The sequence below is a fragment of the Cynocephalus volans genome, chromosome 7 (genome assembly GCF_027409185.1).
Source record: "Cynocephalus volans isolate mCynVol1 chromosome 7, mCynVol1.pri, whole genome shotgun sequence".
NCBI classification, from domain to species: Eukaryota; Metazoa; Chordata; class Mammalia; order Dermoptera; family Cynocephalidae; genus Cynocephalus; species Cynocephalus volans.
The window spans coordinates 152,513,961-152,531,762 of record NC_084466.1 but is presented as its reverse complement, the minus strand read 5'-3'; the positions used below and the strand labels follow the sequence as shown (position 1 = coordinate 152,531,762).

The window sequence follows — 17,802 nt, the reverse complement described above, 5'->3', positions numbered from 1 at the left end:
AACACCAAGGCCACGGGTTCGGATCCTATACAGGGATGGTTGGTTGGCTCACTTGGGAGAGCGTGGTGCTGACAACACCAAGTCAAGGGTTAAGATCCCCTTACCAGTCATCTTTAAAAAAAAAAAAAAAAAAAAAAAGACATTGAGGGTATTATGTACATATTTATATATAATTTAACACAGGAAAAAAAAAAAAAAAAACATTCTTAACTTGCAGTCCATAACAAAAATAGGCAGGGAGTCAGACTTGGCCCACAGGTCATACTTTGCCCATCCAATTTAAACCACAGACCTGGGTTCTCCAACTTGAGATGTACAAACACTGTGTGGTTTATTATTTTATCAGACTTGCTGATGATTTCATCTCCACACATGGATCTTATTCTTTTAAACTGCTGAAAGGATCGTACAATGTGTTATCTCCATGACTTATTTGTTCTCCTACCAAGCCATTTCTAATTTTTCACTACAAACCATGCTGCCCAGCACGTCCCTGCCATGCCTTCTCGGACATTCTCTCTAAAGCACTGAATGAGGTAGCTGGGCTTGTCATGCCCTTGTTAACAATTTGAAATTTAATTTTTATTTTCTAATTATTCCAGGTTATTTAAAGTTATGACTAGCTTTTATTTTGTTTTGCTTTGTTTTTCTTTATTTTATGACTAGCTTTTTTATATCCTATCTTTTTGTTGTTTATTTATCTACTTATCATTGTATTTAGTGAATGCTGCCTGTAAAATTTTGTCTTTTTGGAATCTGTAGAAATGCTAATGACCATTCATTTGCACTCGAAAAGAAACAAAAAGCTCTCTCTGTATATATCAAATTCGTTAATTATGCTATCCACATCCTCTACATCTGTTCTTGCCTTCTCCTAGTTGACTTGTTGATTTCCAAGTCAGCACCTATGGTTATGGCTTCGTCAATTTTTTTCATTGCATTTCTATTTGTTTTGCTCTATATAGTTCCCAGTTATGTTGTTAGGGACATAAAGTTCATGACTATTGGACCTTCTTGGTGAACTCTTCCATTTTATGAGATATCCTTTAAAATTATTTTTGCTTTTAATTCAGTTTTGTTAGATATTAACATTGCTATTCCTGCTTTTCTTTTTGTACCATTTGTATAGTTTTTTTTAATATAAGGTCTTATTTCCACTTTCCTGTGCTGCTTTGTTTTAGGTGTTTCTAACTTTATAGCTGGGAATGAAATATTTCTTTGGCTCTATTGGAACATCTTTTATTTTTAATGGCTGAATTTAACCCATTTGCACCTACTAATACTACTGTTTGACTATATTCCCACCTTATTTTGTTTTCCACTTAACCATGATTTCTTTAAAAAATATTGTTAAAGTTAGGTTTTTTCTTTATATTGCGAGCTCTCTGTACAAATAATTGCAAATCAAACATGCTGCAGCCACTGCTCAGATTTTTACTGTGCTTTCCTGTCATTCTTCCTACACCAGGGCAGCTTACATGTTCTTAATATTTTTTTCCCTCCAAATCAAGAGCCAAACATGGCATAATACAGCATGTCCCAGGTGGAACTCTAAAAGAGATGACATGTTTGGGTGTTTACTTAGTTACCATCTTAGTACTTTTCTTGTCCCTCGAATTGCATTTGCCTGCTGCCTTGTCCACCTGCTCCCCATCCTTTCCTCCTAAACATACACGTTCCCACCACACCTACTTATTGTCTCACAGGCCCTGTTCTTAGCTAGTTTCTCTGCTTGAAAAGATTTGAAACTCATCCATGAAGAACTATTAGCTAAAAGAGGACTAGTTGGTAATGGCATTTTACTGGGAGGCTCCTGAAGATGAATAAGCCTTAAAGACGCAAAGGGATGAAGTCTAGGAGGGCCCGAGTTTGAACCCCTTTTCTGCCATGAACCAATAAGCATCTTACTTAGCCTCTCTATGCCTCAGTCTCCTTACCTGTAAAATGGGGTAATAATAGCACCTACCTCATAGGGTTGTTGAGAGTTAATATGTGTCGAGAGTGTAGAATGACTGGCACATGGTAAGAGCTCAAGAGATGTTAGCAGTTATTGTTATCACTCTAATGGATCTAAAGAAATACTTCTGCATAGGGTTGACCTTGGTAGGTTTCTACTCAGTCTTTTTGTGGAGATACACTAATGAATGCAGAAAAAAAGACACCTGAGATGGGCACACATCTAAATAAAGAGCTGTTCTTATTCATCTTTGCATGGTGGCTCAAAGCCCATAGCACTTTGGACATAATGACCACTCAGTACATGCTGCTGAACGGCAAAAAGAAAAAAAGTGACTGAAAGCCTAGATCCTAAAATAATGCAGAAAATAATGAGGAACAAGTAAGCTGAAATCTCCTATGGCTTTAGACTATAGTGTATCACTGAGTAAAAAGTGCAATAATATAAAATTTCCAAAAGTAATACTATAAAGCACAGGCATAAATACCAGCCAGATAATATCTGTCATGTGATGATGTGCTCAAAAGAGGTAATCTCTCAACTGAACACATGCTTATTTTGCCATTAAAAAAAAAGAGTCCTGTGACAAAATGTTCTTTAACATCACGAATTTAAACTTGGTCTGTATTACAAGGCCTCTTCTCTGAAAACAAACAAAATTGGCTTACCTGAATGGCTATTGGCTTGAAAACAAAGTTGTTGTATCTATCTGGCAGGAAGATTACATTAGTTTCTTATTTCATCTGTATGTGTAACAAACAATTTTGCTTTATCAGGATGGCAAAAATCTCCAGTTAATTTAGTGCTTTATTTTTTCATTCTCCATAGAATACTTATTTTGTAACATTGAATATAGTCTGAAACATACCATTAAAACAAAACTTTGACTTCATGAAAGATCAGCAAAGATACATCAGCAAGGATATAACTAGTGCATTTATTAAAATACATCATATCAGTGAAACCAAATGATCACACACAATAATCTTCACATTTCACATACAAGCTACACAGCCTAGGAGAGCTCACTATATGCCAGTGTCTTTGGCAAGTGATTAACACATGTAAGTGATGACACTTATCAATTATAATACTTCTTACACGTTAATTTTTTATCACTTAAACTAAAATAAATCAACAAAATATGACAAGGATAAAATCCAAAATTTGTTGAAATGAGAAAATGTTTAATAATGAGAACACTGAAATGGGAACCGCTGCATGTGGATTCCTGTCTTTGTCTGTGGATGGATGATCTTGGGCAAGTAACCTAGGGTCCTAAAGTGAATCCTTCACTTTTAAAATGATAGTTGGGTAGATGCTTCTCTCATCTTTCTAGGTTTAACTTTCCATGATTCAAAAATGTTTGACACTAATCCATTTTCATGCTATAAAATGAAATCACTAACAATACTAACCTGACAGCAGGCTTAAGTCCAGCTCCACCCACACAAATCTGAGCCCCAAGACAGACCAAACCTCAAATTAACAAGCAATAACAACAGGCTTCAGGAGGTGAACACTGTGATCCACCAAACACAAACTCAAGATAGTTTTAAAGACACTGTCCTTATCAGAAGAAAAGCTATAATGGAAGAACTACAGGGAAAACTCACAACATCCTCTTTGGTAAAATGATAAAATAACAGTGATTCACTAATAGAAGGTAGACACATATATTAACTATAATATATAATATAATTAATTTAAATTGTTCTTTGGGAATGTGCACAAGATATATACACAGAATTAAAACTTTATTAATACTAAATAAAAATTCAAGGTCCAGATGTATCTGGGAGGCTCGCTGATGCTGCTAATTTGAATATGAGGTTTATTGTACTTTCATGTATTTATAATGCTACAGGAAGAAGTTGGGATTCTTTTTACTAATGTGGGCTTCTACTCCATTATCTGAAAAGGCCACCTTTTTCACATAATCACAGAAATTAAAGATGTCCAAGCCCCCCTTTAGGGCATTTCATCCATCCCCTACCTTTCTTATCAGATTACTGTCTTTTTATTCTGAAAGACATAATTGAGTGGGTTTTCATCATCTCCCTATTTGAAAGTCAAGTAGACTTTTATCTCTTTGGACTCAAGGCCTAAATTTGTTATTTCTTCCTAATATTTTAATGTAATTCCTAACTCAATTATATTTACAGAATTTTGAATATTTAACTATAATTTGTATTGCAGAAATTAATCCAACTCAATAAACATAAATGTGCAAAGCAAAATTACTTTGAAAATGTCAGGTTTTCCTAACAAACATAATTATTTCATTAAAGTGCTAAAATGCTTCCCATTTAATAGTAATGATTATTTTAAGAAACTGCATGATACTCAAAACACTTTTCATCTCTAATCCATGCCCCTTTTCCAGGAAATATAAAACTTTCACTTCTCCACTGTCCATCTCCCTCCTCAGGGGACTCAGGATCTGTACCCCAGAAGGGTCTCTCCTCCTGAGTGAGAACCCTTAGTACTGAAGAAGCAGTATCTTTTGTTGAGTTCTGCCTGCCTATGATTTGTATCACAAAACAATAGATTTTGCCTTCCCAAATATAAAATTATTTTAATGTTGAATATGCTTTTTCAAACTGTGTAGCCAACTTCTATCCCCTACTCCTTACGAGATCTCGAGACATTACTTTATGGGGCAAGATATCTCTTGAGAATCACTGAACCAAAACCCAATTTCAGAATTATTCTTCAGGATAAAGCCCAATAACCAAGTTTGAGGAAACAGTATTCAATTAATATACAGAAATAAATTGTAGTATTCCAAATTGTACATGATAAAATGAATATGACAATATTGAATATCTTCTGATTGCTACACCAAATTATTATTATTTTGTGCTGAAACCAGGGAACAAACCAGATACCAAATTATTTCATATTTGTAAACTAATGCAGAGACTTATTTTTAGCTTTTTTTTTTTTTTTGGCAGCATTTGGGTACAGGGAACTGAACCCTTGACCTCGGTATTGTGAGGCCATTCTCTAAACAACTGAGCTAACTGGTCAGCCCCCAGAGACCTGTTTTTAAAATAACCTGCTGAAACCATCACAAAACTTACTTTTTATGCAGGTCAACTGTAGTAACAAATTGCATTGCTTTACTTTGATAAAATGATGTTTTCTTCAATTATATGACCTACAAAGTTATACCCCTATTTTCCACTCATTCTCAGATATTTAGAACTAGAATTTTTAGATTTTTCTAAATAAATTTTTATTAGTTTCTACCTCATTTAGCAACTTAGAATTGAATCCATAAAGTATTAAATAAAAATTGCCCACTATAACAAATGTTTCTCTGACTGATGCCACAGGATAAAGATTTAATAGGAATATAAAATAGCTATTTCTATAAGTAATAGAAATGCTGATGAAGTGAAACTTCTGTATACTCTGAAACTGGAATGACAATATAAATATGTATAGAGCTATAAAAGCAGTTTTGGAGAAAATTTGGTTGCATTTCTTCCCAAATTTAAAAAACGATCTCCTGTGCTCGAGTTAAGCAGACTGAGAAGATAAAAGAGAAAAGGTTTTCCCCAAGGTCTGTGAATAAGGGCTTAAATAAAATACTTTAGGCTGGCAGGTTAGCTCAGTTGGTTAGGGTGTGGTGTTATAACACCAAGGGTTAGGACCCCTGTACCAGTCAGCCATCAAAAAAAAGAAAACAAAACTTCAACACTATGGAGGTTTACTCTCCCAACGAGGCACAGTGGTTGAAAATTTTATACCAGTGACACCAGAGAGGGGTCCCCTTCCTATGGATGTCAGTATTCCCCATCGATGTGCTTTGCAATGGTGTTCAGCTGGATATTGGAAGTACCTTCATATATTGGACCTTAAACAAAAGGCAGCAAAAGAAAAATCAGGAGTGACCATTAGCTTAGAGTCTATACAAGAAATAGCTTTATCAACATTACCTCTGCACTTGCTACAAAACTGTTAACAGTAAATCATTCAATCAATGTCCTCTGGATATGGTACTGTTTAACAAAGTAATTTTGTCCAAGAGATGACAATTTTCCATTTGGTTTATAGATGTTCAGAATCAGTAATAAACAGTTGAAGATTTTGGTTCTTAAAACTACCAATGCATAAGCTCAGACTGTTATTAAGGAACAGGCAGTTTTTGAAGCTGTTGTGTTTATTTTCCTATCTGGTAGCAGAGCCCTGCACCACTCAGGCTAGATTTAGGCACTTAGCTTCTGAAATTAGAACAATATTTCAAAGAACAGTATTAGACTACACTAACCAAAAATATTAAAAGTTTTAGTAAAAGAGAAATTCAGGTAGTAGATTTTGTTGCAGTTTTACTAAAAGGCCTGTTGAAGCATTTTCAAAGGCAATTTGATGTTTTTAAATATATGAGGGTGCTTCAAAAAGTTCACGGAAAAATGGAATTGAAAAGATAATACACATCTTTCCATGAACTTTTTAAAGACCTCTCGTAGAAATCCATTTTTTTTTTGTAGGAAGAGGAAGAGAAAAAACTCAGCCACAAGAGAAGAGGGCCAATCAGGATAGACTGAGGAGATTAAAACTGCCTTTGCCTAGGTAAAAGTATTGTAAAATCACCAAATACAACAGCTCAAAAACCTACAAAGACAAATGAAACAAAACAAAGTAAAATGTGAAAAATCTACTCACCAATCTTTGCATCTCGGAAGTATTTCTCCACAGGGTAATCTTTGGTGTAGCCTACTCCTCCCATCCACTCAATACATTTACTAGTTGTCAGCCCTGCAATCTACCCCACAAAAAACAGCAAATCACACACTGAGACCACATGATTTACGCATTATAAACACATGGATTCACTGTTATTGGCAATCGGAGGGGCTGAAGTGATTCTATAAACTAGCATTATCTCTTTAGTCCCATTCTCTATACCATTTCAGTAAAATAGCTTATTAATTCACAAAATTCCTATTTTCTTAAGAAAATCAGAGTATTGTTCACACTCATGCTTGCTGACAGATATCATTTATTCAGCAAATATTTATCAAGGGCCTTCTTTATACCACACACTCTGCCAGCCCCTGGGTATACAGTGGTAGGGGTGGGCAGTCACTGCCCTGTTGGTCCTGGTGGTCATTTAGAGACAAGCATTAAACCAGAAAGCACAGAAACTGGTAAACTGCATGGGGCAAAAGACAAGCTTGCTAGGAATATCTAAGGAAATTACAGCGTGTCTGAGACCTAAAGGATGAGTTAGGGGGCATTTCAAGCTGAACACATGTGGAAAGCCTCCACAGGAAGACTGGCCAGCGGGTTGGAGTGAGAGCAAGCTGTGAAAAGATAATGGAGGGCAGGCTGGCCTTACAGGGTGGCGAGCAGTTTGAATACTATAATGCCCCCTCCAAGATGTCCACATCTTCATCCCTAGAAACTGTGAACATGGCCCTAGGGACTTTGCAGATGTGATTAAGTTAAGGACTTTGCGATGGGTGGGTCCAGTGGAATCACAAGCATCCTTATAAGGGAAAGAGACAAGAGGCAGGAGTGTTGGTCACTGAAGGTGATGTAACCATGGAAATAGGAAGCAGGTCAGAGAGAGATATGAACATTTTATATTGCTGACTTGGAAGATGGAGGAAGGGGCTACTAGTCAAGGAATGCAAGCAGCCCCTAGAAGCTGGTAACAGATTCTCCCCTGGAAACTCCAGAAAGGCAACCCTGCTGACAACTTAATTTTATTCCATTGGGACCCATTTCAGACTTCTGACCTCCAGAAGTAAGAGATAATAAAATTGTATTATTTTAGGCCACTAAATTTTGGGGAATTCATTATAGCTGTAATAGGAAACAAACACAAATATTCCATTTGTTGTGAGAAGCCACTGAAGGTTTAAAGCTGGAGAGTGACGTGGTCTCATGTACACTTTGTAAAGGGACTGGAGGAAGAAGCAGGGACCAAGAGAGCAGTCAGGTGACTGCAGTACTCGGGTTGAGATACGATGCAGCTTGCACCAGATAGGTGGTAGTGAAGAGGAACAGAGCTAAAGAAATTCAGATCATTTGGGGGTAGATTCCATAGGAAGTGATGATGGACTCACTGTGGGGGATGAGGGACAGGAGGTGTTGAGATGACTCTCAGGTTTCTGACTGCTGTGTTGGGTGGTGGGTAAAGCAGAAGTTGGATAGATTAGTCTGGAACTCAGAAGGGAGGCTGAGGCAGGAGATTAAGTTTAGGGGCTGGAGAGGTAAAATGAGTATTTAAAGCCATGGAATGAGTAAGACATACTGGCGAGGCTGGGAAACAGCTGCCCAATGACTTGGTTAAGTTCTCCAACCCAAGCCTAATGTGTTAAATATAGAATGCATGTGTATGAACAGAAAGTATTACAAACACGGACAATCTTTCCTTGCTGTTTTTAATCTCATTTTCTCACATTATGAACACATCATCTTCCGCGGCATTCCCTTTGCTCCCACTTGAAACCCTGGGCATGACACCATCATTCAGAGGAGGCTCACCCTTGGATTTGTGGTGGGTGGTCTACCTGAACTGGGCTACTCAGGAAAACAGTGAGACTTCACAGAATTAAAGCATTATGGCAGCTTTACTTTTTTGTTTTTCTATTGTAGGAACTGGAAATTCCATGTTCTCTTACTTGAAAAACTACCAAAGTTCAATCAACATTCCTAAGTGAAAAGGTAAATAAGCACATATCTGCAAAAAAAAGGTTGAGTTACTTTTCTTTTTTTTTTTTTTTTTTTTTTTTTTTTTACCTCTGATGCATAGTATTTGGCCATAGATGCTTCTTTTATGAATGGCCTTCCAGCTTCTACAAGCCTAGCAGCATTGTATGTTAGTAATCTTGTAGCTTCCAGCTGGGTGGCCACATGAGCCACTTGGTGTTGGAGACCCTGTAACATTCAGGCCCAAGTTAGAGAGGCATGATTTCTAAAAACACAGCTCGTTTATAGCCCTACCACCCTAATGCACCTGATCTTGCCTAAAAACACAGCTCATCCTCAAAGTCCTGCATGGATAGACAATACTGACAGTCTCAAAATATATCCCAAAGAAATTCACATTCAATTTTTAAAAATACTTTAAAATGTGCAATATAAAATGAAATATGACACTACTAGTATTGCTAAATCCTCTTAGAAAAATTTCAAAGGGCATGTAATTCTTTACAATTGTCAAGATTTAAATAAATTATCATACGGTTAGGTTTAAAAACTTGACTGTTAATAATTATTTTCAACTCTGATCAAAATTGAGCTTAAAGTAAATCCTAGTACAGCAAAACTGTTAATACATTATTTGCTTAAATTAAGAAAGCTCTGATTCTGCATATGGCCTCAAGGCATTAAAAGATGTTAGCTGCAAAATAATGAAGCACCAATTTCCTTCTAGTAACTTTACTAATGGGACTCCACTAAAATACCCATGAACAGGGCACCAGTTCCTTTAAGGTTGTAGAAAATGAGAATAACTGCTTAAAAAAACCACCCTAAAGAAATTACTACCACTCTGAAATTTTAGAGGGTGATTAGGTGCACACTAAATGTTTGTCAATAAAAGAAACGGGTGACTTAGTGAGTGAGAACATGAATATTAACACTCATAGTTACAAATAATTTCCTGGAAAGATAGGCACAGATGTTTATTATAAACCGAAATGTTTCTCATGCCTGACCTATCCAATCACCCAGATATTTATTGAGCACCTACAGCATGCCAGGCGCTGTGCTGAGCAATGGAGGCATCACATTGAACATTACAGTTAGTTCCTTGTTCTCACGATTTACATAGTTCAACAAGGAGAACAGATAATTAAATAATTATAATAATAATGTGATGAACATTAAGACAGAGAACCTTGATTAAGGCAATTACTCAATAATTCCAGGAATGACCTTTCCTAAACAGAAAGGAGGGATAAGCTGGAGAAAAACAGCACTGCTCACAAATACCCTACAGATTCTTTTCCTTCTCCTTCTGTAATATTTGATATATATTAAAATTGGAAAGTACCAAAAAAAAAAAAAAGATTGTTACATACATATAGGTTATGAAGCACAATAATAAATTGAACTCTCACAAACTTATGTGTGGAGCAAATATCTTCTCCCTTACAATTTGTCTTTTCACTTTATGGCATCTTTTGAGGAAAAGAAATTTACCAATCTTATCACCAATCTTATATTTATGGTTAGTCCTTTTTGCATCTCATTTATAAAATCCTTTCCTACCTTGAGGTCATAAAGATATTTTCCTAAGTTTTCTCCTAAAATTTTTCATGTTTGGCTTTTTACATGATGTCTTTACATCTGAAATCTATTTTCTGTATATGGTGTGAGATAGGGATACAGTTTCATTTTTTTCCACATGGAAAGAATATATTCCCACTCAGTGATCTGCAATGCCATCTCTACCATATTTCAAATTTGCATCCATACATGGGTCTATTTATGGCCTTTCTCTTTTGTTCCATCAATTAGTTTGTCTATTTCTATGCCAGTATCACTGTTCTAGAAATTTTTTAGGGCTTTTTATGTAAAGTTTAGAGATTCTGATTATTTTTGCAAAGTACAGACAGTCAGCAACTTATGATGGTTTGACTTATGATGGTTTGGTATAGTACTCAAATTACATGAGATATTCAACATTTTATTACAAAATAGACTTTGTATTGGATGATTTGCCCAACTGTAGACTAATGTAAGCATTCTGTGCTTACATTAAGGTAGCATACATTTAAGGTAGGCTAGGTTCAGCTATGGTGTCTGGCAGGTCAGGTGTATTTTCAATGCATTTTCAACTTACTATGGGTTTATCAAGACACAACCCCATCCTAAGTCAACGAGCATCTGTACATTCAGTTCAACTTAACTTACAGTTGCCATCCATGTTGTCTATTCTAATTACTAAATTAGGCACCATGAGAGGCAGAAAAGTGACTGAGGATTAATAGGCCTGGTCCTTATTCTCAAGGACCTTATAGTCTAGAGGTGAGAAAGATATGAATGAACGCATGCAAAGCAAAAAACAAATCACACTAATAAGATAGGGTAGGTAGAAAACACCGAACTAACTTTAATCAAAGCTTCGCATAGTTGACAATATTGCTTTTTAAGATCAAATTTCTACGTTTTCTTTTAATTACCTATACTAAGCATCTCTAAAAATGTTATGATTATATCTATTAGTACACCTGACCTTTCAATATACATATATGGAAACACTGTTTCCTGTGTACAAGGGAGATCAAAAGCCTCCCTCAAAACTTTTTTTTTTTTTTTTTTACCAGCACCATGCTCTAACCAACTGAGCTAACCAGCCAGCCTCAAACTGTCTTTACATTATGTCCTTTTCATTGCAATCTATGTCGTAGCTGGCTCTGAGAAAGGACTCTAGCATAATGAAATAAAAATCACACCAGGAGCCAAGACAAAAACCTGTCATTTTGGCACCATACCAGCTGTATGGCCTTGGGAACTCAACCTCCATGTGCCTCAGTTTCTCATGTTTAAGATGGGGATGACAGCACGTGCTATGGTAGGCACTGGCTAGACTGGCCACTCTCAGGCCTTCTGGGTCTTGAACTGATTGCGCATGTCCATAGTCTAGTATCTCTACACAAATGCAATTTGAGGTGCTCATATGATTCCTAGTGATTATTACAAACCTGAAGACAATGCAGCACAACGGAGCTGGTAGTATAACAAGAAATTATGCTTAGAGTCTAAGGCTGTTTAAAGGGGGTTATGCAACCATGTAAAGGTTATTCTGGATTAAAGGTGACATGCTTCAGGTTGCCTAACAGGCTGAGTAAATTGCCACTGTAGGCTGCTCCACTCTGGCAAGACCTCAACACGGACAGGAAGAATATCATGGCTACCAGTGAATTCTCGGACTGCCTTGGGAGCTCTGAGAAACCTCATTACTGGACCAGGCAGTATTTCCTAATATTCTTGTTTGAGAGCATCTCGTTTCCTTTTACTGCAGCAAACTGTATCTTCTACTCTAGAAAGATGTGGATCAAAGCGTAGTCCTCTCAGGATTACCACATGGTTCTAGTCTGAACAGGGGACTCATAACAAGTGCTACCATTCACTGAACATTTGTTATACCCATGCAATGTGCTAAACACTTTATAATTAATTTAAAACAGAATAGGTAGTGTTATCTTTATTTCACAGATGAGGCAGTTGAGGGTTAGAGAGGTGAGGTAACTTGCCCAAGGCCTAAAGCTAGTAAGTGGAAGAACCAGGATTTGAACCCAAGAAGTCTGGCTCCAGACTGCATGCCCTGGAACTTAACGAAGCAGTGAGGAGATAACTCTTCAGTGCTTACCAAGGTATCACTAATCACGCCACAAGTGGGCCTCAAGGACTACTGTTCTGTCCTCGGAAAAGATCAAGGCATTCACAGTGTAGTCCCTGAGACCTAGACCTTCCTCTCCATCCCTCTCCCACTAAAATCCCCTTGATGGGATTCCCTCCACAGCTTTTCAACACAGCTCTTCATTAACAGGAAGCCAGAGAGTCCGGTACAGTAGAAAGGGCCTAATAATTATATACCTGAAAATCAAATACTCTTTTGCCAAACTGCATTCTTTCTTTAATATATGACATAGTGTAGTCAAAACATCCTTGGGCCAGTCCCAGCATCTGTTAAAAAAAAACCAAAAACACCAGAATTTCTTATTTTGTTACATACAAGTCTATGCTTTTAATTATCCAAGTTGCAAATTCCTTTCACACGTAAATTTAATAGTTGGGGTAGGAGAAGAACTGGAGAGATTAAGTTGGTGAGGTGTGGTATGTGTCACCCACTGCATTTGTAGAAGTGAACTTCAAATAATTAGGGAAAAACTTTCAGTGATTTTGTATGGATATGAGTACATTTAATTCTAGGACAGAGGTAAATCTCCTGGCATGGTTGTGTTCCACTACCAGGCTACTTTTTAGGAATCTTCTCCTTTAAGCTTCGATTCTCCAGGCATAAAGTGAGCCACAGAAGTTTTACTCGGAACTGTCCTCAAAGACTATAGAGGAGCTCCCTCCAGTCCTTCTAGAAGTCAAATGTAGAAGGTCACTTCTTAACATTCTACCTTCCTGTCTATTTTGTATATAATTAGGGTTAATAAGAGCTTCCGTGGAAAGAGCGTTAGAACATAAGACAGCAGTATTGCTCAGTCCCGGCTGCACATCAGAATCATTTGGGGAACTTGATAAAAAATGTACTGATACTTGGACCTAACAACTGAATCCAATCTTGGGAGTGTGGGTGGGGGAGCGTGGCCTAAACATCAGCATTTTTAAAAATCCTTAGGTGATTTAATGCACAGCTAGGGTTGCAAACAACTGATTGAGAGCATCTGGTAAAAACATTAATTTATATGCTCAAAGAACAAATCAGGAATGTGGTGACAATTTTGGCTTAACTGTCTCATTGCTAACAAACTTCTGTATCTATTGAACAATTCAAGCTTAGAAATGGTTTCTAGATTTCAACATGAAATCACTATCTAATTATGTCAAACCATGTAGGCTTTAGGAAAGAAAAAAAAAATCAATAGTCAAAGCTTTGTGGGGAAATGCCCTCAAATTTATCAATATTTCATTAGTGTTCATTCACATTTTCTTTTAGCCTTTTATTTTGAACTCTCTGGAAAACTGAATATTATATTAAAAATTAAAAGCACCCCAAACCCCAGAAACCGCAGATTAAAGTGAGGCGGCAAACTAACTGCGCTTTCGGTGATGAGATAAAATAACACAACTATAACCTTGTTTAAAGTATATAAATAATATCCTATATTGACATCAAGACCGAAATTACCAGTTGTCAATCAAAATAGGCTTTTCCATCTCAGTAAAACGTTTCATTACAAATACTGAAAAACTAAATTCTCTCTGATTTCAGGGTTTTGAGGGCGGGTGCCTTCAGTTCACTTGTTATATGTGCCTCTTCCTCTAAAAGGCATTCACCGAGACATAGTAACTACCTGACCTTAACTTTTAATTAGGTTATTAGACAACTTGAAGTAATTAGACTAAAGCCCAGGCTGTGTACTTTACTGCCAGAACATCTGTATTATTTATATGTCTTGGAACAATGAGGTCCAGCACTGTAGTTTTTAATGCCATATCTGATGAAGTTACATCATATAAAAACTTTAAGAACAGATAAACCAATACTCTTTAATAATATACTATCTACTTTTGTAAAAAACCAGGTTAAATTTTGATCTATGAATAATCAGCAAAGTAATAGCAGCAGGAAAAATGTCTCATGTAATACAGTAATCCAATGTTTAACTATTCCAATAGCTAATATATATGTAACATCTTAAAAATCCAAAAGCTGTAAGTTCTTGAATTTTGCATACTCACTGATTAAAAATACTCTACAAAAATGACATAAAACCAAACACTTTATTCATTTTGTTTATCTAGAAAATAACTGATATCACTTAATATAAAAATGTATTACAAAGAACAAACTTGGCAAAACAAAAAAAACTGCCCATCTCACATGTCTATTTAATTGTGGTGGCTATTTTATTTCATGTGTCAGGGAAAAAACTGCCAAATTTTCACCTGCAAAACACTAAGCAACTAATCTTTCATTACCTATAAATTAAATATCCTTAGTACACAGTAGAATAAATACTATTTATTCTTAATTTAAAAAAATTCTTTTAGAATGACTTCCATGCTTTGAAAAGTTGATTTTTTTCAAAAATGCCATATTTAATTTACAATACATTTTAGAAGTTATCAGTTCAGGTATTGGATAATACTTTAATGGTCTCAAAGAAGAGACTCTGTTACTACTAAGCCGTTGTTTGGCTCCCAGTTACTTATAAATTGGCTAAGGTAGAATTTGAAATAATCAGCAGCTATTCTTCCACCTCATGTTAAGGGAAGGGTGCCATCTTGTGCTCACAAGCTTGCAAATACTCACTGGTCTTGCTACACTTTTGTCTTTTTACATTATAATTAACTCACACCTTGGAAGAGCTAAACCTTGACTCACCTGTGCAGCAATTCCTACTCTTCCTTTATTAAGACTCCCGATGGCATACTTATAACCATGTCCAAGGTGTCCCAAGATATTGGCTTCTGGAACCTGAAAATACCAATACGCCCTTATTTCTCAATTTAATTTGACATAACTTATTTTGATTATATATTTTTAAATGCATGTATACTCTATCACAGTACTTAGTAAACTCCAATGAGATTGCCTGCCGACTTCTCCCTCCACACTGTTTCCCCTACAGCTCTCTGAGGAAAAGGACTCAAGTCCATGCTGTTCACTACTGCATCCTCCAGAGCCTCAGACAATCTGTTGAATGAATGAATGAATCTAGGAAAAGGGAATCTCATACAATCCGTCAATAGCATAAATGTATAATAGTTTTTTTTCCCCAATTCTTATCTGTATGCTATAGTGTGAGAACATATTAGGGAGTACAAAAAATATGCAAGTACTTGCGGAAGCAAGAGTAGTAAACCTTTCCTGTGTTGAGACTATTCAGTCTCATAAAGACAAACTGAGGGGTGTGTGTGTGCACAAGAGAGAGGAGGAAGAAGAAGGAGACAGAACAGACTAAAATGTTTCTTCATAGTTTAAAAAAATTAAGACTAGGAACAATAGAAAATACCCTGAGCATTATAATATTAGCAGCTGGCAGACAGAGTGTGGAGAATGGAGAATGGAGAAAGAAAAGGGAAAGTGGGAAGGATTGAGACCAGTGGTGAGATTCAAAACACATCTGTAAAGACATTCTCTGCCCCCCACGTGGAGACTGATCAAGCTCTAATGTGAGTTGTAGAAAACCCATCACCACCTGTCCTATCTAGGTAAAGTTCTAAAGCACAAGCATAAGCATCTGGCAATCTTCTTTTCCTTGTTTTTAGCAGAAACCTCTAAACGGGTTGCTGCCTGGTTGCTCTCCACTCTCGCTGAGCAACATCCCCACCTTGTGGCCTTTGGTGTACTGATACCACGTTTCCTTCTCTGAAGCCCTGTTTGGCGCACAGTATCAAGAAGTATGTAAGTTGTAAATATAAATTGGATTAATGCTCGGCATTTGCTCCCGAGAACAGCTGCTGGGCAGAAAGGTCTCCACTCTTAGCCTAAACTCTTGTGAAAAGTACATTTACTCATGACTTAACCTAAGAACATTGTTCAGGACTTTCACAAAATACTCTCCTGTGCATGCTTACAGCTACTTAGTATTTTCACACCTCTCTTGCACCTTCCCTTTGGTTCCAGGCAAAGCTTATTTCACGTCGGTCTTTTACTTATTATTCTAAGATACCCACCTTGACATTTTCAAATGTTAATGAGCAGGTGGAAGAAGCTCTGATCCCCAATTTGTTTTCTGACTGCCCTACATGAAGGCCTTCAGTGTCACGATCTACTAGGAAACAGGTAATTCCTTTATGTCCCTGAAAAAATTTTTTAAATGCTATTACCACTTGGATTTATAAAATCCCTTGTTTCTAAAGAGTTCAAAGTAAAAAAGAAAAGTAAAAACGGACTTTAATAATAAATACTCATGAACTCAGAACTGCAACATGTGCATTATGAAACAAGACTGATCAGAGGACATTAGATCCAAAATCAAAAACTTCACCATTTCTTTTACTTTTTCAGAAACCATGGATATTATTGTTACACTAAGGCATTACATGATCATGAGAATTTCATGTTTTAAATTTAATTTTACTGAATATTTTAAAGTTTTAACAATTTAATTCAATTAAATGTTACATTAGTGAAAAAACAAAAGATAAAATGTATTTACCATTTTGCTCTCTTTTCCCACAGAATAAAATATTCTTAAAAGTATTTAATAGGTACTTAAATTCTTTGATATTAAGTAGAAAATTTGAAATTCTACAAAACTAAACATTACCTTCATATATAACATATTAGAAGATAATAAATGGTCCTCTATGTAATTAATAATTGTGTCAACAATATTTATTTTAGGAGATTTAATAAATAAGGAATTGAAAAGATGCCAGTTCAAGTCTAACATTTTCAGTACTGAGAAGGAAGAATTTAAGACTAAGTCCTAAAAAGGAAATGGAAGGAGGAAAAGAAAAACGATGAGAACAAAAGTTTTCCAACTTACACGGTTGGGGTCTATGTTCGCCATCACAAGGAAGAGCCCGGCTTGCTGGGCACTGCTAATCCACATCTTTGACCCGTTGATGACATAATAATTTCCCTTTTTATCAGCTCTAGTCTTCAAAGCAAATGAGTCACTACCTGCTCCAGCCTCTGAAAGGCAGAAACTTCCTACCTACATAGGTGATAAATAAAATGCCAAATTAATAACTATATTTACCCTGTGTATAATAAATATATATGGCAGAATGAACATTTATAAATTGAACGTTTGGCTACTTTTTTTAAAAGGCTGTACTTATCAAAATCGTTATAGTATCTTGACATTATTATTTCCCAAAATATACCCTACTATTTGTCCAAGACAAATTTAAAGACTTAAGAACACATACTTAAGTTTATTTAAAGTGATTCTAAGAATCACAGTAGAAAGACATCTCAATAGAAATGGAACCATTAACAAAAGTATTGGAAAATATAATTGGGACAAAAGAGAAATAATTTTATCAATTAATAATTATTCTCTAAATTTCTGAGTGGCAAGTGAGAGGCACAGTGCATTTTTCTAGGACCATTAATTTAGTGAGCACTGCTTGATTAATTAGTAGTGCTGCACTGTGGTCTTGGACAGGAAAGTCAATACTGCAGCTACTTGATTCTCCCCAAAATACTGTAAATTTTGAAAAGATAAGATCCGTTTCAGCAG

At 36.1% G+C, this 17,802-nt stretch overlaps 1 protein-coding gene across 1 annotated transcript in view; it reads right to left on the bottom strand.

Annotated features, from left to right (window-relative positions):
• Positions 1–2,875: 2,875 nt before the first annotated feature.
• Positions 2,876–17,802, bottom strand: part of ACADSB (acyl-CoA dehydrogenase short/branched chain) — a 43,931-nt gene continuing 29,004 nt past the window's right edge. The window contains exons 5-11 of the mRNA XM_063103223.1: positions 17,101–17,271; positions 16,283–16,408; positions 14,988–15,080; positions 12,524–12,613; positions 8,717–8,854; positions 6,632–6,731; positions 2,876–5,822 (exon numbers count right to left, since the gene is read on the bottom strand). Coding sequence (XP_062959293.1) covers positions 5,752–5,822; positions 6,632–6,731; positions 8,717–8,854; positions 12,524–12,613; positions 14,988–15,080; positions 16,283–16,408; positions 17,101–17,271 — 789 coding nt within the window. The 3' untranslated portion in view covers positions 2,876–5,751. The remainder of the gene's footprint in view (positions 5,823–6,631; positions 6,732–8,716; positions 8,855–12,523; positions 12,614–14,987; positions 15,081–16,282; positions 16,409–17,100; positions 17,272–17,802) is intronic.